We start from the raw sequence: 25,675 nt of genomic DNA on the forward strand, positions 1-25,675 counted from the left end.
GCACAAAAGTATAAGAATAATGAGTGATTAAATTCTGAAACCATACAAATCGGTGCTCATGAGAATCGATTCTATCTGAGATTTCCAGACCAAATAGTTAGAATCATCAAGTTTTTCAGAGACCAAGTTTGAGACATTGTAAGGGGAATTGATGTGGGAAAATTGTATTTGTATGATGGTGGTGGTGGTGGGTGAATTAATTTTTGAAGACGGATGACGGCTGGTATGGCTAGTATTGATTGTAGAGGGTATCGATGGTGGCGGCTGTTGTGGATCAAAAACCTAGAGTCTTGATACCATGAAAGAGACTATTTCATTAATAATGGATAGTCTTAACCTTACAAGAGTTTCAGGCTAGCATTTATAGCAGATGCTAGAGGAAAGAAGTTTCACAAAAACCTAACAGAAAAGGTAAAGACAGCCATAACGGTAACAACACAATAACAGAAGATAAAATGACCTATGTACACTGACATAATCTGATACAAAATATCTTCTAACACAGATATCCATCGATGATTCGATATCATACGTACAACTGATTTAGGACATTTTACCATGTGTGGCATTTGTGTTATCAACATCAAACAATCTTTTCAAAAATCTTTCCCTCTTTTCTTCCACCTTTTGTACGATTCTTTCGTAGTGAACAAAAGCTAGCCAACAACCAAGGCTGGCTCGAAATCATTTAATGCTGACGGCTAGCTTGACAGACGTTGGCTAGAGAACGGAAAACTGAACACATATCATATTTCACGTCACATAATTGGACAACTGAATGGAGTACTTCTATATGCGATAAAATAAATGATACGAGGAAAAAAAAATGCAACCTTCAATTCTTTTTTTCTTTCGGTACAGTACGTAAAAAAAGAAATGGCCAAATACAACGATACTCGCAGATACACATCACTGCTTTCTTATTTAGGTGACTTAAGATGCATGCATGGGCATTTTGCAGCATCTTATAATTATACTTTGGTCAACGACATAACTATGTTAGTGAATTTGGCTTCGAGCTGATTAATCATGAATGAACCTTCACATTGAATTTCATTCTTTACTTCCTCATTGGATGGCATATACTGTGGTAAGTTAAACGACATTAACTTCTCTTCTTCGATCATTCCCTACATTTTTGAAACTTATTAATCTTACTTAATTAAAATATATAAAGGGAAAAAAATGTTTGGCTAGCTAGTTTATGTAAAAAAGAATATTGAAACTACTAGTTATGCATAGGTATACCTCTGAAACCATGTCATTGATTGCCAAAGCTAATAGTTCCCAGAAATAGCAGCACTCTATACTTGTCGGGTCTGCATTTCTCCTTCCCAAAAGTGTTACAACCATTTTCCCTCCCTTGACTAATTCCTCGGACCGGCAAGTCAGAAAACTTCGAAAATCACTCTTAAATTGCTTGAAGTATGCTTCTGTTATGGATGGAGGACTAGACTTGGAGATGTAAATGTTCCCCTTGCTACAGCTCTCAATCCCTAGAGGGACCTGTGGAAAGAAAAAATGAAACGTGCATCAATTATCTACTCTTAATTAACGATTGGAGACTGTAGAATTACTACTGCTCACCTGAGACAACCATTGGAGACTGTAGGAAGAATGGACAAAGTGAAGAGTGTCCCTAGGGACAAGTCTACCATAAAAAGTGCCAGGCATTCCAGCTGCAAAACACGGTCCGAAACCATCTCCTTTAGTTCTTTTCAGTTCGTCAGTAAATCCTTCCAAGTGCTTGAAAAGGGTGTTAAAGTCGTTTCCAGGAAGATCATTAAGAAACATGACAATCTCGGGTGAAGCACTGTCAAATTCGCGGCATTTGTTGTAAATAATATTTAATAGGTAAGAAATGACCAACAAAGTGTTTGGACCAGAGGAACAGCCTAAATCGGCAATGCCTATACTCTTTCCCATCATCTCAGATGGAGAGAGTGTTGCACTGCAAGCATAGAACTTCGAAAATACATCAAGAGCTGCATCTTCTATCAATGGCTTTGTTACGTATATAGCTCTTTCCTGTACATTCATGGAAAAGACAACAAAAGGCTAAAATAAATTAGATGTCCAAAATAAGCAGTAAAATTTCAAAAGAATGGGGGACAGAACTAGTTAGTAGAGTTAGAACTCCAGAGAGACCTGAACTGATGAGTCGAAAGAGTAACTAGTTTTGCCGGTGCCACCATTCATGCGGAGATTTCGGATGAATCGATCCATATTGCTGATAAATAAACTTTGTATAAGAAAATGAACGTTAAGACTAAGAGATTTAAGTTAAGACTTAAGAGATTTAAGTTAAGTTGTATTATTAATCGACAGCTACAGCTATTTATAGCCAAAGAAAATCAAGACAGGTGTGCAAGAAAATGAAATACGTGTTCATTAGATTCCCTTGTACATAGGACTAAGGTAGAATTATGGATTGCGATGTTCAAAATTATCAGTGCCATAATTGCAAAGGAAAATTGCTATCCTTTTTCCTTGGACGTGTTTTTTGTTATGTTTTTGCTGAACTTCTTTTTGTGGTGAATGCTACCAGAATACTATAGCTGGTTTGTGATTGCTCATCAGGCTGGCACGTATAGTCTGGACCAGTATATAGTACTAAGAATTATGGTTTTGAAATAAACAGCATGAAGTAAAACGTGAATCACATAATTTAGCTTTTAAAGGGTGTGACAGGCAAATGCATAAGGTTCATACATTCCCTCCCTCGAGAGTTGAGATGTATGCTCTGGCGTTTATATTCCTCTTTCTTTCACTTTTAGTAGCCTTGCCTTGTGTTGGTCCCTTAGAGCATCCACAGTGGGCGAGTATAACCAAAAATTTGGGATGAGATCGTAACGCAGTGGGACGGAGTAAAGATCAAATCCCAGCCAAAGATCAAATTCCAGACCATATTTGGTCGCGACCAAATTCCAAATCCTAATATAGTCGGGCGTAAATTTAAAGTACGTTTGTTGCTGGGCGTAAATTTAAAGTACGTTTGTTGGTGGGCATAAATTTAGAGTACGCTTGTTAACGGGCGGAGATTTAAATTACGCCCGATGAAAATTCAAATTAAAAAAAAAATGAGGCGTAAACTTAAAGTACGCCTGTTGACAGGCGTAAACTTAAAGTGTGCCTGGTGATTGATTGGGCGGACATTTGAGATACGCCCGATGAATTTTTTTTGGGGCGGAGATTTAAATTACGCGCGACCAAATTTTAATCGGGACCGTTACGTGACAACACGGACTAAACCCAAAATTTGATCTTTTTTTTGATCTTTGATCTTTGGTTTTGATCGCACCGCTGCAGTTGCTCTTAGGGCAATTCCTATGGCAATGTACAAAACAAAAATTTTGTTGAGCCAGGTGGATGGTCAAACATGATTGTGTACTATGAAAAAGAAGTGGGCGGTTGACCGTCAAGCGCCAGGACGAAGTGTTGTCGCTGGCGTTTGAAGGAAAAACATTGGCGTGCATGGGAGAAACGCTGGCGTGTGAATGAAGACTGCCAGCGGCTACTTTAAACGGTCACCGGAACGGCTAGTTTCTACCTCCATAAATACAGATCGAGTTTGATCTCACAAATTCACAACAATCTTTCATCCGATCAATCTTTTCTTAATTTTAATTGCGTTCGATTTTCAACCATGAATCCTGATTTTGGTTCTTTTGAGGAAGATATGGAGATGGATGAAATGTTGTATGAAGAAGAGGAAGAAATGTGTATGGAGTTTTTGAGTCAAATGGATGAAGATGCAACTCAAGATAGAAGGAGGAGAAATTTTATGTTGCAATTACAAAACGGGATCACACCAAAGCCTTTAGAGCCATATGAATAGTTGTGTTTGAAATAAAACAAAAGTGAATATTGTGAATCTGTGATGGTATGAAATTGTGAAATTTTGAGGTAAAGATGAAGAAGATGTGAGTTTTAAGTTTGGAGATTAGGTGAATTTATAGGAAAACAAAAGGAATAACAGCCGTTGGATGACGAGATTATAAAGTAACAATTGGCGGTTTTGGTCCACACGCCGGAGGATTCACCACAGATGCTGGCGTGTGAAGTAAAAACGGGTGGTTTTAATATGTTTCTCTTTTTGGATTGAATCTAATTATTTTTATAAAAAATTATAATTATTTCTTTATTAACATAATAAATAAAGATTAAATGTAAGAAAAAAATGAAAAAAAAAAGAATCAAAGCCAAAACTAGCAAATACTTGTAGTTTTGCTAAAAACATAAAATAAAAGAATGCATAACCGGGTACCCGAAGTTGTTAATGGGTCCAACTTTAGAACCCAGGACCGAACCCAATTCTACAGGGTCCGGTTCCAGATAATCACTACACCAAAAACATCCGATTTGAGACGTATATACGTGTTGCAATGAATTCAACGCTTATATACGTTGGAATACGGCGTAGAAATTTGGGTGCAACGCTAAAATATGTTGGGAAAATTAATTTGTAAAACGCATAAAAATGTTGGTCAATAGTTTACCAACGTTTATTGAGCAACGCATTTTTAATTTGTACAACGGATACATAATTTAAGCAACGTATTATTCTAATTTGAGCAACACGTATATACGTTGCAAATCTGGTTAAACATAAACAAAAAAAAATCCGACATATTCCAGGTAAAAAAAAGAACCGACAACGATTCCGGCAGATTTCTGCACCTGATCATACACCACCGTAGATCAACTAAAAGACCCAATTTTTACCATATGAACATATGGTTGGTCATCACAATCCATCAAGATGTATCCATCATATATAAAACAGATGAACTATTGATTTAAAGATAAATACGGTACCGAATCCAAGTTTCTGAATTTGATAATATGAATTATAAGAATACCTTCAGTTGCTTACATGTACTTTGTATTAGCAGTACCAATGGTGGAATTGAAGAGCGTTAAAATCAATATCCTGCAGAGTAGAAGACAGAATTACTTGGAAGTTAAGGTTATTGGTAAAATTCTTAATGAGAGATAACACGGAACCTGGCATAATTTCTGAATTTGACAGTATGAATTAGTTCAGAAGAATACCTTCAGTTGTTTACATATTCATACGTTGTATCAGAAGCACCAATGGTGGAAAAGCATTAAAATCAATATCCTGCAGAGTAGGAGACAGAATTATATGGAAGTTAAGGTTAATGGTAAAATTCAATGTGTTAATGAGAGATAACACAGAACCTGGCGCACCTTATATGGAAACCTGACCTGCAACTGCTTCCCATAAATCGCCCTCATCGACTGAGCACATCTGTATAGATATAAAAGAGAAACAAGCTTGTTATATATAACCACCAGAAAAGATGTGCACTCCCAATCCCACCACCAGCAACTATGAATTATTGTTACTAAGCTTTGAAGACAAAAGGACTAACTGAAAACAATAATTTCCACGCTCGTATAAAACACAATGCGGAGAATAAACACAAACCTTGGTCCTTGAGATTCCGACATAATGGAGCAAGCTCAGTGTAGTTTGAGGCAGTTAATAAACTAAAAAAATCAATTAAAAAATAAAATCAGATAGGAATAGTTGATCAAGTGTAGTTGGATGTTGCTTCGTAGATTCAAATGCTGCAATACTCATTGGCATGATTTATGCACGTTGTCATACTGGATAATTCAAAATAATATCTTTGATGTGTGCATTTAGAAGGGTCCTAAGTGCGGCACTTGTGGTTTTCTCTTTTAGTAACTAAACTGTGATTATTCATTGGCATTATTTATGCAAGTTTGACCTGATACACTAAACATTAACTTAGATCAATTCAATTTTCTATCTGAAGAAACAAAATATATATATATATATATATGCAACTCCATTGAGCATAGAAACACAAAAAACTAATAAAGACAGAGTAGACAGATGCATAGTCTGTCTAATCTTCCTACAACCAAAAAACACCTAATAAGAAGTCTGTAGAACTCGCCGTTATATTAAGCAATCTCCCTAGTCAGTATACCCAAAAACAAAAAGCCTGTAAGGTTCGCTATTATCTATCTTCCTTTGTGTCAAAATACCCAGAAAAAAGGAAGTCTGCAGGAGATTCCGTGTTTGTCAAAATACCATTTGTCAAAATACCCAATTCTAAAAAGATTCACTATTTGCAGGCTACATCCTATCCTCGCTCCATTTTATCCAAGCAGGCAGTGGTAGCTGTCTGAAGAAGAAATAATCATCTCTTTGAGGGGCATCCCAAAGAACTGCTGCTTGGTCATACACATACTCAACAAAGACCTTCTTCTCAGTCGGCTTCAGCGTTTTACAATGCAAGATGTCACCCTCGCGAACACTTCCTAATGCAACAACTTCACCTTTATTGTTTAGCAGCTCAACTTGGTCATATGTAACCCCAGCAGAAGCAATTTCCTCGTTATCCATGGCACGATGAGTTCCACCAATATGATGAGTATTTGACCCTTTCTCTGGGCTAGGAGTGACTCTTCTATAAGGATTGGAGGAACTAGATGGCGCAGACACATTAGGCTTCAGTAAGTGTAAGAGCGCCTGTTAACAAGATCATATTAGAACTATCACAGAGTTGGAAGTGTGCTAAAATTGACTAGAACTGCACGGCGAGTCATAATTGAACACTTACATCAACTTTAGTGCTCAGCGACCCGAGTTGACCACCCAAAATACTAACATCAGTTTCAATTTTGTTGAGTTTCTGCTCCTTTTGGGAGTCTCTATTTTGAAGAGCAAAAAACGCGACTGCTGCAATCCGAGCCTGCTTCTTGGACGTACGGGAAGAGTGTCCACGAATACAATCTTTTCGATTTGCTCCAAACACATCTTCTAGTGGATCTGAAATCACACAACTCTTTCCTCCACTTGCTCCTGCTTGTTTATACTTCTCTTTGGCTTCCATTACTTTCTTCTGTAATTTCATAGTAGAAACTTGGTGGTTAGCTACGAGTACGCAGCAGTGAAATAAGTGTCGTTATTCAATTTCTGAAGTATACTTACATGTGCCTCGTCTGCACTAGGATGCACAGTTCCATCCTTACGTTGGTGTCCCAACAACCACTTGTCTGTGGTGTCTTCAGGTACTTGTAAAATGCCTGACTGGTCCTGGAAAAGTGGTTTATTATATTAAAATTGAACCTCTATAATTAATACAACCATTAGTTATTCAATTAACAAAGTGTAGAGTTACCAGTTTATATTTCTTGTTATTGTAAGAACATCGCCCAAGTGTATGGCGGATCGTGGATCGTGCTCTGGATCGTGCGTTGGTAGTATTCTTTGCTGTTGTCTCAGGTTGCTTTTCGTAGTCAACAAAATCATGCCAAATATTTTGAGTCATCCCAGGTGGAACTTTATCTCTGCAGCTTCCCAGAGTTCTGGAGTGAGTTGCAGGCGTTGGGGCACTCCAGACTCTTCCTCCGGTACAACAGATCCATCCTCAGCTAATGCAGGCCTCTTCTTGGATCTTTTCCTTTTTCCTCTACAGTCTCCAATGAAGTTTCTTCTTGAACCAATTTCTCTACATTTGCGGCAACTAACTTTGATGGTGGTGTCGGCTTCTCTCCATGTAGTGACCAATGTACATATGTAACTAGCATGCCATTAACTTTTAAATCATGCCTCACTAGTTGAAACTTCTTAGATTTTGCATTACGACAAACACGACAAGGACAGGGACAAGTTTGTGAGCCTCTAGTTCTGTTCTTATATGCAAGGCAATAAAACTATCTACTCTTGTTCTACACATGACTAAACCTATCTTCAAACATCCAGATTTTCTCAGTCTGTTGAGACATTCTACAATAATGAAGACAGGACAGATTACAAAATTGATGCACTATTTCTAGCCTATAATTCACAACAAAACAAAAACAATCAAACGGATTCCTAAGCAAACTGAATGCATAACAAGATAGAGAAAACTATTTCTAGCCTATAATTCACAACAAAACAAAAACTGATTCCTAAACAAAAACACCATAATAATAAAAGTATATGTGTTGACTAAGCAGAAAACAAAACACACCCATGCCTTGAAATTCTATATAATACACACACACAAAAAAAAAAAAAAAAAAAAAAAAAAGAAAGAAAGAAGAACCCTAACTTCAAATCACCAAAATCTGTACAGTCAATAACACTTGAGCTTCAAAATTAAAAAAACAATGGTTTATACCTGATGATAATCAACTATAGATGGATTGATTTAAGATATCAGTAACACAAAATTGATTTTGCGTTCTAGGTTTACGAATTTTTATGGTTGATCGAGATTTCTAGGTTTTAAGAATTGATCGAGATTCCATTTTTGATTACTGAAATTCAGGTTTCGATTTGTGGTTTGATTGTGAGGAAGGGTTTTAATTCAGGAATTTTTGGCAAGGGTTTTATTTCTCAGATTTTCGGTTCTGAGAGAGAGAGAGAGAAAAGAAAGACGGTGAAAAGGATGAGAGGAATAAATTTGTCTGAATATTAGTTTATGCGAGATATTTCTGAAAATATTTGGTTTCTGAAATTTTGAGGGAAAATATTTGGTGAAAAAAATAAGAGGGGGGATGATTTTTGGTGAAAAGTTAGAAGGAAAATTTAGGGGTGAAAATTTTGTTGATTCAAGTTTAGGAGGGAGGATGATTTTGGTGATTTAAGTTTAGGAGGGAGGATGATTTGTGTGAATTATTGAGAGGGAAATATTTGGATTTTTAAAAATAATAATAATAAGTAAAAAATAATTGACATTAAATAAACGAGGTCTGATATATTACATATATGCCAATGTTTCCCAACGTTTTATACGTTGGACAAAACGTTGGTCAATTAAATTTATTTAGCTTGTAATTCATATTATATATTTTACCAACGTATTTTTTGGTGTGCAACATATATTGACGTTGTACAAGGTTGCAACGCCAATATCGTTGCAAACCTTCGAAACTGGTGTGTTGGAAATTACAGGAAATGGTGTAGTGAATGGGTACCTTGAAAGCCTATCATTAACCTTACCAATAAGATTGTTGACTTTGGTTTTAGCCTATTAACCTCTGAAGCCTGAATTCCTAGATGACTAAAAATCTCAGCACTTTCTATGACTGCTTCCTTTTCGAATTCTGATTCAGATTCATCACTAAGATAATAGGGAAACCAATTGTCAACATAAAATGCTTTATGTGAACCGAAGGTTCATCCACTTTTGTAATGGAGGAACATCCTATGTCATTAATAGTCCATAAAACAGTTTTTTCAATAACTGGTGATACGTTAAAAGAGATTGCACTCTTGTCCATAATACAGATCGCTTCAAACACAGACTTATTAGGTCAATAGGGTTTGCCTGCTCTGATACCAATTGAAAACACACGGATACCAAATACACCCGACTTTTTTGTTCGACGACCTGTAAAGACAAAACTTAATACAATTTCAAGAAGACCAACTTAATGATCCTTGAAAATATGTATATAAAGTTAATATCTCAACCTCTACTCAATCGGTACGTATATAAACACAAATTTGTGAACCTGATTGCTAAGCAGAGTACTTGGACGATCTCAAAAATCAATATCCAAGATCAATTTAGTCATATTCAAATAATTCAATCGTAATTGTGCCAAGTGATTAAACTTGTTATCAATCTTTCAAGATACGAATTCTACAATAAACTAGTTTCGTAATCGATGATAACTAAATGGACGTATCTACTTAGACTAAAAATGTACAAACCGTATGAATCCAATTATAAAGATAAACAATATAATGTGGAAAAGGAAAAACACAAGACACCAGAAATTTTGTTAACAACGAAACTGCAATAGAAGAAAAACTCCGGGATCTCGTCCATATTGAACACCACACTATATTAAGACGCTACAGACACTAGCCTACTATTAGACTTCGGAATGGAAGTTGAGACTGAATCCACTCTCTAAGTGATTTAGTTATAGTCGTGCTCCTTACGTCTCTTGAACCTCGAAAGGATCTACGTACTTGATTCCCTTAGTTGATGTTCTTCTAAGAGTTTCTTCAGCCGAAGTGAAGACTTTTCATACCAATCTGCCTCTAACAAATAATCTTATTTGAGTTCCGTTTAGATCAAATATCAAGGTGTGGAAATCTGTTTACAATAGACAAATCTAGCAAACCTCACAAATTCGGAACTTACGACTCCCGAAGAGCATCCTGGATTCTTAACCACCTCTCAAGAACAATCGTTGAAGGATCAACTAAGATCAGTCTTTAGATATCTATCTTGAGGAATCATAAAGTCTGAGACGAAGAAACTTTATGATTTCTATCTTCCTTGCCCGATCAGAGTGAGACTCGACAATCAATACCAAGATCAGGATACACGAACTATCATGATAAAGATAGCCGTACCTGTATTCACGAATCTCTAAGCAAAGTCTTTTTATTCGCTAACCCTAAAAAGATTTAAAGGAGAGGACGACTCTAGTTTACAACTAGGACACACAAGAAAAGTGTCGGTGATTCAAAGATCCCAGTTGCTTGAGGTTCTCCTTATATAGACTTTCAAGATCAAAGTTGCTTTGTATTTAAACTAAGATAGATTTGGAATCAAGCAATAAATATCCAGCGTTATATGAAAATTAACTTGAATTAACATAACAGAATATACACCCTGACTAGGATGAACTGTAACTGAACCGTGTACAATGATTTGTTCATGAAAAGTTAGCCGAAACTAGCCAGATGAACTATAAATCTTGAGTCACAACCATAGGTTATAATGTGATCAAATATGTCTAGATGTGTTTTTAGAGAGATATTCAAATGTCGATTATCTCATAGAAATAATTCTGATGCATCTGAAAATATTTTTTTGGGTAAGTACGTGTACTTACTTTCCAGTACATGAATTATTTTATCATGGTACATGTACCGGTACCCTTAAGATAAAACAAGTTCAGGAGATCGCATAACTTTTGCGGTATGCATACTAGGTATGTGTTAGAGCACTGCTCGGTAGAACTCGCATGCGTTGCTATCTCAAGCATGTTTGTCAATGTTAGTGATCAAAACTATAAGTCTTGATTTCTAGCCTATTTATAGATGTCTCGGACTAGCACATAGTTTGTGTAGTTGAGCTTAGACTTCACGGCGTTTATCACTTGAAGACGAATAACTACTAAGGAGAGCTTGTGGAACTTCTTCGACAAAAGGTATGTGGAGACTTAAACTCATATATCACTTGGAAAGTCTATTTCTACTATATCTCTTATATTGAGACATAAGTCGTATTACGATATAGTTTTCTATTATACATTTGAGATTTCGAGCTGAGTATATCTCACTTACATATTTCTTGAAATATGTGTTGGTAAGCTTTCGCTTCGACCAAGTTCATCTTATATCATCTGAAAATTTCCGAGTAACATCTTACATGGTTTGTCTGATACAATCATTTGGTGTAAGACTTGGAATGTTTCGATAATGATTATTTTAATATCTTGAAAATTGCTTTGATGCTAATTTAATGTGTGAAAACGTCTATTATCATTGTAGAAGAATGTTTCAATGATTGAAATAAAGAGTTTAGAATCTTGTAACCATCTTTGAATATAAGCATAGTGTGTTCGCACATTAGTGTATAAGTCCAAAACCGGGAACCTTAAGTATGCATACTTGTGTGTACACAAAAAGGTTGTAGGAGACTGGGTAAGTATGCGTACCCGTACGCATACTGGCGGAAGTTCATGTCCTTGAATTTCTGCTGAGTTTGAAAACCAAAACAAAACTTATCCGATTACCTAAAGTACGCGTACCCGTACTGTTAGAGCATTGCTCGGTCGAACTCGCATGCGTTGCTATCTCAAGCATGTTTGTCAATGTTAGTGATCAAAACTATAAGTCTTGATTTATAGTCTAATATATCTAAGGTCTCGGACTAGGATAAAAAGTGTAGTTGAGCTCAATAACTCCATGGAAATCATCATACAAGACGAAGGACTACTCAAGGAACTGGTGGATCTTCATCGACTAAAAGGTATGTGGAGACTTGAACTTATTTATCACTCAAAAGTTTATTTATGTCCTATCTTGAGACAAAAGTCGTTTCGCTATATAGACCTAGATTATACACATTTGGTATTTCGAGCCGAGTTTACCTCACCTATATATTTCTCGAAATATGTGTTGGTAAAGCTTTCGCTTTAGCCAAGTTCATCTTTACCTAGTGACGAAACTCATGTTATGTTTCAAACACTTTGAAAATTGCTCTGACAAAAAATGGTTTGTGAATAACAACTATATAACGTTCTCTGAGAATGTTTCAATGATTGAAATGAGAGTTTAGACTATATAACCATGTAGAGGATATAAGCATTGTTGTGGAAACATATATGTATAAGTCCTTATTGCTTGAACCGAAGTTTGCGAACTTTGTTGATCAAGTGAACCGGAGAAGTGCGTGAGCTAAGTCCGCGAACTGGCAAAGTTCTCAAACCCGAGAATTTGTGATGGAGTCTGTAAACTCCATCGGGGAAATTAAGTCCGCGAACCCAGTCCGCGAATTTGAGTAGGTTATATCTAAAAACAGTATTTAGTGAACTTATATTTATAAACTAAGGAATACAATTGCAAACCGTGGCTATAGAGTTCATGAACAGATTCATGTGAATCAAATCGTTTTTGCTTCAATTGTGTCTTGTGTCATACATGAGATTTCCTTGCAATTGAACAACTCTCTAACTAGTTCATTTGAGTCATTTGAACTAGTTATGATGAAGAAGAATATGGTTGATATGAAAGTGATCATATGGCTAACCATTTGGTTAACTATTGTTGAACCAACTAATGTACAAGTTTGGGTACGGTTACACAAGCCCAGGGACGTGCATTTCATTTGTGTATAACAAGCTATATTTTCTATCTAATGGTTGATAAATATTAGCTTGAATCTAAATCAGGTTTTCATCTAACGGTGAATATTGAATGCTTTGTTACCAAGCTAACAGTGATTGCAAATCCTGATTTGAAAGACTATATAAGGGAGAACTCTAGCAACTGGGAAAACTAATCCCCACACATTCTGTGTGATACTAGTTGTGCTAAAGCTAGAGTCGATTCTTCTTTAACCTTTGGTTTCTTCTTCTAAACCAGGTTAACGACTTAAAGACTTCATTGGGATTGTGAAGCCAAACCGATATTAATTTTCTTGTAGTTGTGTGATCTTATCTTGATGTTTCTATCATACGAGTACAATTGTAATAATTGGATTGAGATTTCTATCTCCGATAGGCAAGATAAAAAGTAATCACAAACATCTTCGTCTCATAGTTTGTGATTCCATAATATCTTTTTTCGCCGCGTCGATTAAGACTATTGTGAGGTGATTGATGATACTAGGCTGTTCTTCAGGAATATAAGTCTGGTTTATCAATTGGTTCATGCTCACCTTGATTTATCAAAAGACGAAACAAAACTCGTAGGTATATTCATGGGAGACGGATTTATCTATTATCTTAGACTTTTCTGTGTAATACAGATTTATTTATTAAAGTCTTCGACCTCGGGTCGTAGCAACTCTTAGTTGTGGGTGAGATCAGCTGAGGGAATCGAGTACGTAGTATCCTACTGGGATCAGAGACGTAGGAGCATAACTGTACCTTGGATCAGTGTGAGATTGGTTGGAGTTCAACTATAGTCCAGACCGAAGTTAGCTTGGAGTAGGCTAGTGTCTATAGCAGCTTAATACAGTGTGTGCTCAATCTGTACTAGGTCCCGGGGTTTTTCTGCATTTGCGGTTTCCTCGTTAACAAAATTCTGGTATCTGTGTTATTTCTTTTCCACATTATATTTGGTTATATAATTGAAATATATATCACAAGTTGTGCGTTGTTCAATCAATTAGAATATCCGACCTTTTGGTTGTTGATTTAAATTGATTGACACTTGGATATTGGTCTTTGGTACCATCCAAGTTTATCTCTCTTGTATTTAAATTGAGACTCGCAGTTTGCTTGAGTAATATTTAAATCGAGAGATTGAGATATAAATTCTTTGATATACTTTTTGTCTAGATTGAGTCTGACTGTCTAGTTGATTCTCTAAAAAGTATATTGGACTTTGTCCATACAGATTGCTAAGCAAAATATTGGGTGTGGTTGTGATGCAGAGTTATAGGCTTAGACATAAAACTGAACATGAAAACTCTCTGAGTTTAACCTTTTCTTTTTCATTCATCAAAAAACTGCTGACTAAAACCTAAAACAGAACCTTAAATAGAACCCTGAACTTTCTAGCTAAGAAAATATAAGATAAACATTACTAGAAAAGATAGCCTTTATCTAAATGCTAAGAAACCGTAAACCCTAAAACTCTGACAAACTAAGAGACTCCAAATGAATAAAACTCTATCCTTGCGCATCTCAAACACTATTGGGTCTCGGGCCTCCAAGTCCAACTGTTCTCCTTCATCATTCTCCCCGGCTCAAATAAAATTCGTCCCGAAATTTTCCTCTCCAGACTTCCCACGATCAAAACAAAGCCAATAGTTTTAGAAATCGTAAAGCACATCCGACAAAAGATAATTTTAACTGGATCAACTGATATCCTTGCTGTTTTTCTTCGTTGTTGCACAAGGTTGTAAAACTTCCCTGTTTGTAACGAACCATATGGATTTGTGACGAGAGCAACAACCATTAAATTCCATTTACTGTGTGTAAATTGGATATGAATCCTCAAGAATCCAGTTAGAATCACCATGAAAATGAGTATTAGAATAAAACCCAAAATCATCTCATGTGTACCAGATGTATATTTTGATATTTTGCGATCAAACTCCACAGCCGCGTCAATATTGAGCAACACGTCGACTTGATCTACATCTTCATATTTTGAAGATAATAATATATGGTCCAAGTTAAACACTAAACCCTTCCAAGCAACCAACCAAATTCTTCTTTTGTTTCCTTGTATTTTCTGACTCATTCGTTTAGCATCTGTCGCCCTTATGTACTGCCTATTACCCACTCTAACAATTGCATTCCAAACAATTACCTGAACCATCATATCACCGTTGCTAGTTTCTGACCTTTTCTTCGTGTAGAACTCTACTTGCACAACTTCCAGTGGTTTAATAATGAGTGGAGTCCTATGTCGTTAAATATTCGATCGCTCAGCACCATTTAAACTTTGAAGTCCATCAGCTCCAGTTTCCCCTATCGTCTTATTACTTTGGTTACCATCTTCTCCTTTGAAACCAGTGAACACCATCTTCTGTTCCGACTTTCCTCGATCAAAGACAAGAACCATAACTTTATCTCCTTGTAGCCATTCAATACACCTTTGATTAAGGTTAGATGTATCTACATACTGCCCTTTCTTAATGATTGTTTCATTTAAAACTTGAGATACACAATAGGGCATGCACAAGTCATTTAACATTTTCCGGCAAATCAGCCTCTCGATAACAAAACTAGTGTACGACATAGGATGATGAATCGCACTAGCAGCCATGTCTTTTGACGCCGGTTATCTCAAACCTTTCTCCCAGTAACAAACTAGGCTGTTCAGCAATTCTCCCACGAGGTGAAGCTTCCGCTCATACAATGCAACACATACACCAACACAGAAATGAAACGAAGATAAAGAAATGTTACCTATCGTACTTTCCGTGTGGACTTCAGAATTCAAACTTCCTTGTCCATACCTTGAAAATCTTGTATGAAGACCCGTACATAGTTTCTGCTACTGTCATAGGATTCAAAAATCAAAACGCTTCGGTAAATCTGGCCCACAACTATTTTCACATTAGAATAAATGTATGCACAACCAAGAATCCAGTACACACATGCATTATCGTTAAGAGAACTAATTCCAATTGCATCTGGACGTCTGTGAGCCCGCTTTGCTACTGCCAAGATACTTCCGTGCGTAAATCGATCAAGCACAAAATATAGGATTTTTATTGCGGGCCATCGCAAAACTTCCTCCATCTGAATATTAGTATTGGGATATGCTGTGCTAGCATAACAAATGACGCTTCCAAAGTTTCCCGGTAATTTTTCAGCTGTAGCCTCTGTATTGGTGTTCGAGGAAATTCGACCTCGAATTTTATATTTGTTACGAAAAAATATTTTCTTGTAAAATGCTGAACTAGAAGTGATATTTTCTATCATTTGTAAAGATTGAAATTCATTAACAGAATGCAAAAGACCCACATGAGTACTTACAACATTTGTAGCTTCTCTTGTACGAGGATCAATAAAAATTGGTTAATAAAAAACTTCATCACTCGGATAAGTATCATAGATTGGTGGTGAGTCCCAATCCACAATAATTCTTTCTTCTACTTTTGCACTTACTGAGATCAACGATTCCTCATGAACAACATGTCCCGATTGAAACAGATGTTCATCTCCTGTAGAAACTCCATTAAACTTATCTGGTAGCGAGCTACTATCAAAGTACGGGATGAAAACTTTCAATCCAGATTCACAATCCATGGAATCACGCGATTGATAAGCAGTGAGTTGACCTCCCTCTACGTTACCAGCGAAGACATCATACATGTCTTCCTCATCATTATCCTCCTCCGCTTCCCGCTGATTTGGATATTGATGGTGCTCTTGCTGTTTCTGCATAACAACCATCTGAAGGGTGAGCACTTCAACCTGTCGTTCTAGTTTTGTAATCCTCTCAGACTTCATCATCCCCTCCAGATGACGAGAAGCACGACCAGCAACTCTACGTTCTTGTCTTCCTCGAGCCATGAACGTTATTAGTTTATAGCGCCAAAACTGATGCACAGTTATAGGATTAGATATAAAACTGAACATGAAAACTCTCTGAGTTTAACCTTTTCTTTTTTCATTCATCAAAAAATTGCTGACTAAAACCTAAAACAGGACCTTAAATAGAACCCTAAACTTGCTAGCTAAGAAAATATAAGATAAACATTACTAGAAAAGATAGCCCTTGTCTAAATGCTAAGAAACCGTAAACCCTAAAACTCTAACAAACTAAGAGACCGTATAATGTCTTTTTTGGTGAAGAAAAGACATGTATAATGTATAGTGAGGAAGACATGTATAATGTCTTTGCTGGTAGTGTGGTGGAAAGTCAACATACTGCATATCAATACGATGGTTCCAGGAATTGGGAATCAGGATTGAAAGTTGAAATTCCAGACTTTAATGGTAGCTCGCAACCAGATGAATTGATTGATTGGATTTGTGCAGTGGAAGAAGTTTTGGAGTTTAAAAGGGTACCAGAAAACTGAAGGGTACCATTAGTCGGAACAAGGTTTCGTGGAACGGCTGCGTCATGGTGGTAACAATTGAAATCTCATCGACAGAGACAAGGTAAGGCAAAGATTGACTCATGGGAGAAACTTAAGAAGCATATGCGTGCGGCTTTTCTTCCTTTCAATTATACAAGGGAGTTAGCTCAGCGAACTCAGAGATTGAGTCAAGTAGGGCGATCTATTGATGACTATACTAAGGAATTTTATGAACTAGCATCCACATCTGCTCGAAAGGAAAGTGATGAAGAAAAGATAGCCTTTATCTAAATGCTAAGAAACCGTAAACCTTAAAACTCTGACAAACTAAGAGACTCCAAATGAATAAAACTCTATCCTTGCGCATCTCAAACACTATTGGGTCTCGGGCCTCCAAGTCCAACTGTTCTCCTTCATCAGATTGTTAGACCCCCGCTTTTTCAATTGGTAACAGAGCATGAAAACACGTTTAAGACCTTACAAGTATGTGTTTGTGGTGCTCTGACTCTATGGACATGAGTAGTATCTCTGATAAACTTGTCACCAGAAATAAAAGATCTGTCTCGTCTATTCCTATCAAAGAGAAAGATTCTTCAACCTCAAAAATAGATTAACCTTGTGTTCAAACAAGACAGAAGGATCCGACATGTGTCATTCCGATTACCCTTCAAAAGAGTCTATCTCTATTAATGAACGGGAAACAGCTGAAGAGGGTGAATTGATTCTAAATCTCGTTAGAGTCCAAGCTGATAGATTTAATCGGTTAAAATATCATGTCAATGTTCTTCTTGGTGTAATAAGAGACTACAAATTTAAAGAAAATACTGAACATCATTCTTCACGTATGACTCTTGAGGCTAGTCTTAAAAAGTATGCCTTGGAAATTGAACATCGCTTGAGTAAACTTTCTATTCAAGGATGCTCTAAGCAGTCTAATATACCATGTACTTCTTCCACAACTGAAAAAATTACAGCTTCAGAAGTAAAACCGGAATCCCTTCCATTCAGAAAGAATGTGTCTGAAATCCCCACTAATCAAGGATGTTCCACATCACATGGAAGGAAGAAATCTCCTAACGAGGTTGTTAATACTACTTTGTCCAATCACTCTTGTGATCAGAAAGTATGCCTCTTTTGCAATGCAAAAAGATCTTCCAAATAAAAGAGAAACTCTAGGTTGAATAAAAACCCATTGGTTCAACTTCATCACACCTTAGATTTAATTCTTAAAGGTGTAACTGACATTTGTATGACTAAACCAGTTGGTTTTCGTACCTACCCTGTGCTTGCTACCAGGAAAGTCAGTTCAGTGAGTTCCTCAAATGTTCTAAAGCGGAATAAAAGTCTTAACAAGAATCGTCTAAGGAAAGATCAAGTCATTTCCTCTGGAGACAACGTTACCCTTGATGTGAAAGAAATTCCAGGATAAAGAAGAAAAATCGAAGATATGAGAAATAACCTGATAGAGATAATTAAAGGGTATAAAGATATTGTCGACAGGTTGTCATCCTCCTCAAGTCAAAAAAATTCTTCGGGTAAGAACTCAAACTATGTCTTGTATTTTGATGACAATAAGTTTTATGATAATTTCTCACATCAAAAGGGATCTCCTTCTAGACTAAGAAGGAAAAAGAGACTCGGTCATAAACACAACTCTTTTAATGAGCTCAAGGCTCATACTTGTGCTAATTAATCACAAGGGTTAAGAACTTGCTCATAAAAAAACATTTTGAGCAAGATGTGTAAAATTCAGGTATACCCTGGTAATTTTGTTTTCTGTTTAGTTGAGCTATCTTCTTATCGTCTATAGCTAAACTAGTTTGCAGACAATATTGCCTAAAAGGTATTTGTGTGTCTAGTATTGTTTCTCTCTTTGCAATTCTTGTTGGCTGCTACACTTGTGCTCTAAACTTCTTCACCAAGGTTATGGAATTTTTTGAGCCATGTATGAGTCTCTCATGTAGCAAAAGTTTTTGTTGTTTTATTATTTGAGGGCCATGTTGTGTTCGTATTTGTACACGGTTACCATCACGGGTCAACAGTTTGTAAACCCTAAAAAACATCTTCGCTAAGAAACCTTTAAGTACCAAACCTCTAAGTCACGTTTGCGTACTCTGGTTATTTTGGGTTGTTGAGAATGTCTTCCTCTTCACATGCTTGGGGTTTTGCTAAAGGCTTTCTTGATAAAGGTATTGGTTTTGAGTCCAAAGGGAGGAAGAAAAGAACTTTTGTTGAAGATGATCATCCCAATACCTCATGTTACTTTGCCTACACACATGAGGATGTTGAGAAAGAGGAGATGATTTCTTCTGAAGTGGTTCATGATTTTCTTAAACACTTTAAGGAATCTAAACTACAGCTCGTTAATACCTTGAAAAGTCTTGATGTGTTGAAAACTGAGTTGGAAAACGTTCCCACTCACCTTGGTCTCATAATATCTCACATCAATAATCTTCACAAAGAGAATTTCTTCTCTGAAGGTGCAAGGGATGCTGTCAATCACAAGATCAAAGATCTCAACACTCGTGAAAATCCTGAACCGTCATGTGATTGTAGTTCGTGTTCGGCCATGGCACAAGAGTCTGTTTTTTCTTAGCTTGTTGATTTTAGTTGGCCTAGTAAATCTTCTATTTTTCTTGTTTTGTTTGGAAGAATAACTAGAGTTTGGAATAGCCAGTATTGTGATTACACATTGCTATGTCCAACGTCTTCATCTTCATGTTTTTATATTTATTGGTTTAATTTCTAAAAGTGTTTGGAAGATGATTTTTGCAGTATTGATCTTTATGGTTTTATATATTGCAATATTGTTATGGGATATGTATGTTTACGTCCGTGAACTTGATTGTCCCAAGTAAAGTCGTTCATGAGTTGATATGCATGTATTGATGAAAGAATGAATTGACCTTTGACAAATACAAAAGTTAAGCCTATTATGTCAATTTTTGATGAAAGATAGGTTAAAATCTTTTGTGTTCAAGGATTATGTCTATTGAATGTCGTTATGCAAATAGTGATGGAAAATAGAATGAATCCTTGTGTATTCCGCAGTATTGATCTTCCCTGATCCATATTTTTGTCTACATACTGTGTTGTTCCATAAGGTGTCTTACGTTGAGCTCTATCGACCGAGTCATTGTCTTGGCATAGTTGTTGTTCCATGAGATACTTTGTGTCGAGCATGACCAATTAAATTGATTACTTTTTTGATTAGTTTAGTTGTGTATTTCGATTAGATTAATTATGGGATTTCTTGTGATTAATCTAATTGAGTGTTTTTAAGTCTCCATAAGTTTACTTATGATGAGCATGTTTGATTAATCATGGGTTCTCTTATGGTTAATTTAATTGAATATTTTGGATTCAAATTCATACTTGTATGTGATTTGTTATGTCCAAATAAATCCTTCTTTTCTTTTTGAAATTAAGGTCGCTCTTGTTGTTCTTTCGGGAATGACATTTTATGGGGGGGAGTTCTTAATTGAACTTGTGCTTAATTGCCAAATCTTTGTGGGGAGTGCGGCTGTGGAATATCATAGGGGTTATCTTGTATCTTTATAGACTCCTTGATGAATGCATTTAGCTTCGGATTTATGATTGCATCTAAATAATATGATATATGCTTTATTTTGGTCATGAAATGTCTCGTTCAGAAATTTCATTAGGATCCCGTTCTTTTACCTTTGCCAATTTTATTGACAAAAAGGGGGAGAATTAATATGTAGTTCACACTGCAAATACATATGGTTTTCGGATGATTATGTAAGTGGGGTGGTTTCCATGTGAGATGGAGTATTGACTAAGGGGGAGTGACATATCACTATAGTATTGTTGTTACACTGTTCTCGGGAAAGTTGAAGAGATGCAACAAGTTTCTCTTTTTCAACACGATAGTTGTTTATTTCTGATGAATGAGCCTTGACCAAACGCTTTTCTCTAATTGAGCCTTATCTAACAGTATCTTAAAGATTATTAATCTTTTCACACTATAGAGTAGTTTCTTGAACCAGTTGTTCGATGTCGTTAGAGAGAGATTCAATGAAGATGTAGAGTTCACGTTCCCTTTCAAGAGATTTCTCAAATTCTTCAATAAGCTTGAAAAAGCGGGGGTCTAACAACACCACCCAATATTTCGCTTAGCAATCTATATGGACTAACTCTAATATACTTTTAAGAGAATCAACAAGACTCAATCAATTAAAAGTACATCAACGAGTTTATATCTCTCTCTTGATTTGATTTCCTCAAACTGAAACTGCGAGTACTAATCAAATACAATGAATAACTTGGATGGTACCAAAGACCAATATCCAAGGATCACTCAATTACAATAAAAAACGAAAGGTTGGATTACTCTAATTGATGATCTATCGCACAACCTGTATTATTTCAATTATAAAGATAAAACAATATAATGCGGAAATTGAAATAACACAGACACCAGAAATTTTGTTAACGAGGAAACCGCAAATGCAGAAAAACCCCGGGACCTAGTCCAGATTGAACACACATTGTATTAAGCCGCTACAGACACTAGCCTACTCCAATCTAACTTCATACTGGACTGTAGTTGAACCCAAATCAGTCTTCCACTGATCCAAGGTATAGTTGTACTCCCTACGCCTCTGATCCCAGCAGGATACTGCGCACTTGATTCCCTTAGCTGATCTCACCCACAACTAAGAGTTTCCACGACCCAAAATCGCAGGCTTTGACACACAGAAAAGTCTATCAAAGGATCAATTTGTCTCCCACAGATAAACCCTAAAGGTCTTGTTCCGTCTTTTGATAATAATCAAGGTGAACAGGAACCAATTAATAATACGGTCTTATATTCCCGAAGAACATCTTAGAGTTATCAATCACCTCACAACAATCTTAATTGTACGGTAGCCAAACAAGATGTTACGAAATTACAAACAATGAGACGAAGATGTTTGTGATTACTTTTTATATCTTGCTTATTGGAGATATCAATCTCAAGACAATCAATTTGATTGTACCCGTACGATAGAAGATGCAAGATCAGATCACACAACTACGTTAAAAGTAGTATCGATCTGGCTTCACAATCCCAATGAAGTCTTTAAGTCGTTAACCTGGTTTCAGAAGAAGAAAACCAAAGGTTAAAGGAGAAATGACTCTTGCATGCAAACTAGTATCACACGTAAGGTGTAGGGATTAGTTTTTCACAATACTAGATGTCTCCTTTATATAGTCTTTCAAATCAGGGTTTTTCCTTGGTAACAAAGAAATCAATATCCACCATTAGATGAAAACCTGATTTAGATTCAAGCTAATATTTCTCAACCGTTAGATCGAAAACTTAGCTTGTTATACACACTTGACAATGCATGTTTCTAGGTTTGTTAACCGTACCCAAACATATGCACTTGTTGGTTCAACAATAGTTAACCAATTGGTTAGCCATATAAGCATTTCATATCAACCATGTTCTTCTTCACCATAACTAGTTCAAGTGGATTCAAATGAACTAGTTAGAGAGTTTCTCAATTGCAAGGAAATCTCATGTACTACACAAGACAGAATTGAAGCAAAGATGATTTGATTCACTTGAATCGGTTCATGAACTTTTATAGCCACGGTTTGCAAACTGCATTCCTTAGTATTTTTAAGTTTAAGTTCAGAAATCATCTTTAGATATATAACCTTCTAAAGTTCTCACACCAGGTTCGCGGAATTAAGCAACCGGGCAGAGTTTACAAACTTCAGCAGAAAATCTCGGCAAAAGACCTTCCGCCGGTTCGCGGACTGGTACTCACGCAACTAGTTTGTCAATTCCAGCAAGATTTTCTCGGGATGAGAAGTTCGGCAGTTCGCGGACTTGGCAACAAGCCATTCTTCTGGTTTCTCTTGATCAACAAAGTTCGCAAACTTTGGTTCAAGGAATAGGACTTATGCACATATGTGTTTCCACAACAATACTTATGTCCATCATTGGTTATGTAATCTAAACTCTCGTTCCAATTATTGAAACATTCTTAGAGGACGTAATACAGATGTTACACCATTTCTCGTCAAAGCAATTTCAAGATGATTGAAACATACTAGGTAAAGATAAACTTGATCGAAGCGAAAATCTTACCAACACATATTTCGAGATATAGACAGGTGAGGTATACTCGGATCGAAGTACCAAATGTGTATAATCCAAGTCTATATAGCATACGACTTCTTGTCTCAAAGAGTATGAGATAGAGTAGATAGACTTTTGAGTGACAGATAAGTTCAAGTCTTCACATACCTTTTTGTCGAGAAGTTCCACCGGTTCCTTGAGTAGTTCTTCTACTTGTATGATGAATCGCCATGAAGTCCTTGAGCTCAACTAAACTTTCTATCTTAGTCCGAAACTTAGCTATAATAGACTAGAAATCAAGACTTATATTTTTGATCACTAACATTGAAAAACATGCTTGAGATAGCAACGCATGCGAGTTCGACCGTGCAATGATCTAACAATCTCCCTCTTTGTCAATTTTAGTGACAAAACTATCAGTACATATGGAATACAAAAAAAGATAAAGAAACTTTAGTAGCTCCTATTCCACATGTCTAATCTTCAACATTCCTCGAAATCTTCATCACTTCCAAGTACTCTAATGATCCCAAAGGTTGTAAGTTTAGCATCACCATTGTTGAAGATCCATAGCTATAACAATGAGAAAGCATCGGTCTCGATCATTGTTATACAGTGTCATAGTATTATTACACAGCGTCAAAGTTCAATTGTATCACTATGGTGATATGTATCACTACCCCTTAGTCAATACTCCATCTCACATGGAAACCACTCCCCCTTACAAAATGATCTGAAAACCATATGTATTTGTAGTGTGAACTACATATTAATTCTCCCCCTTTTTGTCAATAAAATTGGCAAAGGTACAAGAACGGGATCATACTGAAATTTTCGTAAGAGACATTTCATGACTAAAAGAAAATACATACCATCTAATTTAGATGCAATCATATAGCCGAAGCTAATAGCATTCATCAAGGAGTTTAAAGATACAAGATAACTCCTCTAAAATTCCACAGCTGCACACCCCTCAAGATATGACCATTAAGCACAAGTTCAAAAGAACTCTCCCCCATTTGATGTCATTCCCAAAAGAACAACAAGAGCGACCTTAATTTCGAAGGAAAAGAAGGATTTTTATTGGACACCAAAAACCATGAGAATGATTTCCTATATCCAAAAACTCAATCAAATTAATCACAAGTAAACCCATGATTAATTTAATCGGAATACACAATCAAATTAAACACAAAAAATGATCAATTCAATTGATTGTGCTCAACGTAAAATAACTTACAGAGCTACGACTAAGTTAACCATAAGACAATGATTAGCTTAACCATTCATATACTCAACAAAAGAAAACCTTATGGAGTATGAAAATACTCAACTAAATTAATTACAAGAGAACCCATAATTAATCTAATTGGAATACACAACCAAACTAATTACAAAATTAATAAATTTAATTTTCATTTGTTTTGATCGACATAAAAATACTTATGGAGCAATAACTAAATAACCAAACAAGATGATTAATTTAGTTCAAGAATTCTCAACATAAAGTACCTTATAGAACAACCAACAAAGCTAATCAAAAATTAATCAACTTGGTTGTATCATGCTCAACATAATACACTTTACGGAGCCTCACAGTATTACATAGAATATGGATCAGGGATGATCAATACTGCGGAATACTCAAGGATTCATTCTATCTTCCCATCACTATTTGCATAACGATATTAATAGACATAATCCTTGAAACAAAATATTTTAACCTATCTTCTATAAAATAAATTGACAATATAGGCTTAACTTTTGTATTTGTCAAAAGTCCATTCATTCTTTTACCAGTACGTGAATATCGACCACGAACGACTTTACTTTTGACAAAGTATGGGACAATCAAAGTTCACGGACGCAAACACACATATCTCATAAAAAATTGCAATATCGCAAAAACATAAAGATTAATATTGCTTTAATATTTTTAGAAAATAAACCCAAATCTAAAAAAGAAAAGATAAAAATAATAGCTATGTGTAGTCACAATAATTGCTATTCAAAGAACTAGTTATTATTCCAACTAAACCAAAAATAAGACATACTAGGAAACAATATATTTGAGAAATTTTTTATCATTCCCGAACTCCCTGTCGTATGGAACATAAGGTTCGTGGATATAGGAGTTAATATCAACAAACCGTCTTGGCTGATGATGTCGAACCAGGGCTTTCTGAATTTCCAAAGATCTTAAAACGCAAGACTTTATTTCACGAATCTTCTTTCCTACTTCCTTCAACTCGTCAAGAACATCGGAAAATTTCTGAGAGTTAGAAGGGACAGCCCTTGGCTTTCTTGTATTCCTCCTATTTCTTTTTAAGGACGGAGTTAGTGGAGA

At 36.1% G+C, this 25,675-nt stretch overlaps 2 protein-coding genes across 2 annotated transcripts; both read right to left on the bottom strand.

Moving 5' to 3' along the window:
• Positions 1–824: 824 nt before the first annotated feature.
• On the bottom strand, positions 825–2,289 carry LOC113288705 (salicylate carboxymethyltransferase-like). Its single transcript, XM_026537824.1, has 4 exons — positions 2,149–2,289; positions 1,588–2,028; positions 1,249–1,506; positions 825–1,130 (listed from the first exon to the last, which is right to left on the bottom strand). Exons 1-4 carry the CDS (start codon positions 2,224–2,226, stop codon positions 972–974), a joined length of 936 nt encoding a protein of 311 aa, XP_026393609.1. The 5' UTR covers positions 2,227–2,289; the 3' UTR covers positions 825–971.
• A 3,516-nt stretch (positions 2,290–5,805) lies between these two features.
• Positions 5,806–8,640, bottom strand: LOC113288707. Its single transcript, XM_026537826.1, has 4 exons — positions 7,185–8,640; positions 6,995–7,099; positions 6,624–6,905; positions 5,806–6,532 (listed from the first exon to the last, which is right to left on the bottom strand). Exons 1-4 carry the CDS (start codon positions 7,332–7,334, stop codon positions 6,137–6,139), a joined length of 933 nt encoding a protein of 310 aa, XP_026393611.1. The 5' UTR covers positions 7,335–8,640; the 3' UTR covers positions 5,806–6,136.
• Positions 8,641–25,675: the final 17,035 nt, after the last annotated feature.

This window comes from Papaver somniferum, chromosome 6 (assembly GCF_003573695.1).
Source record: "Papaver somniferum cultivar HN1 chromosome 6, ASM357369v1, whole genome shotgun sequence".
In the NCBI taxonomy this organism is placed as follows: domain Eukaryota; kingdom Viridiplantae; phylum Streptophyta; class Magnoliopsida; order Ranunculales; family Papaveraceae; genus Papaver; species Papaver somniferum.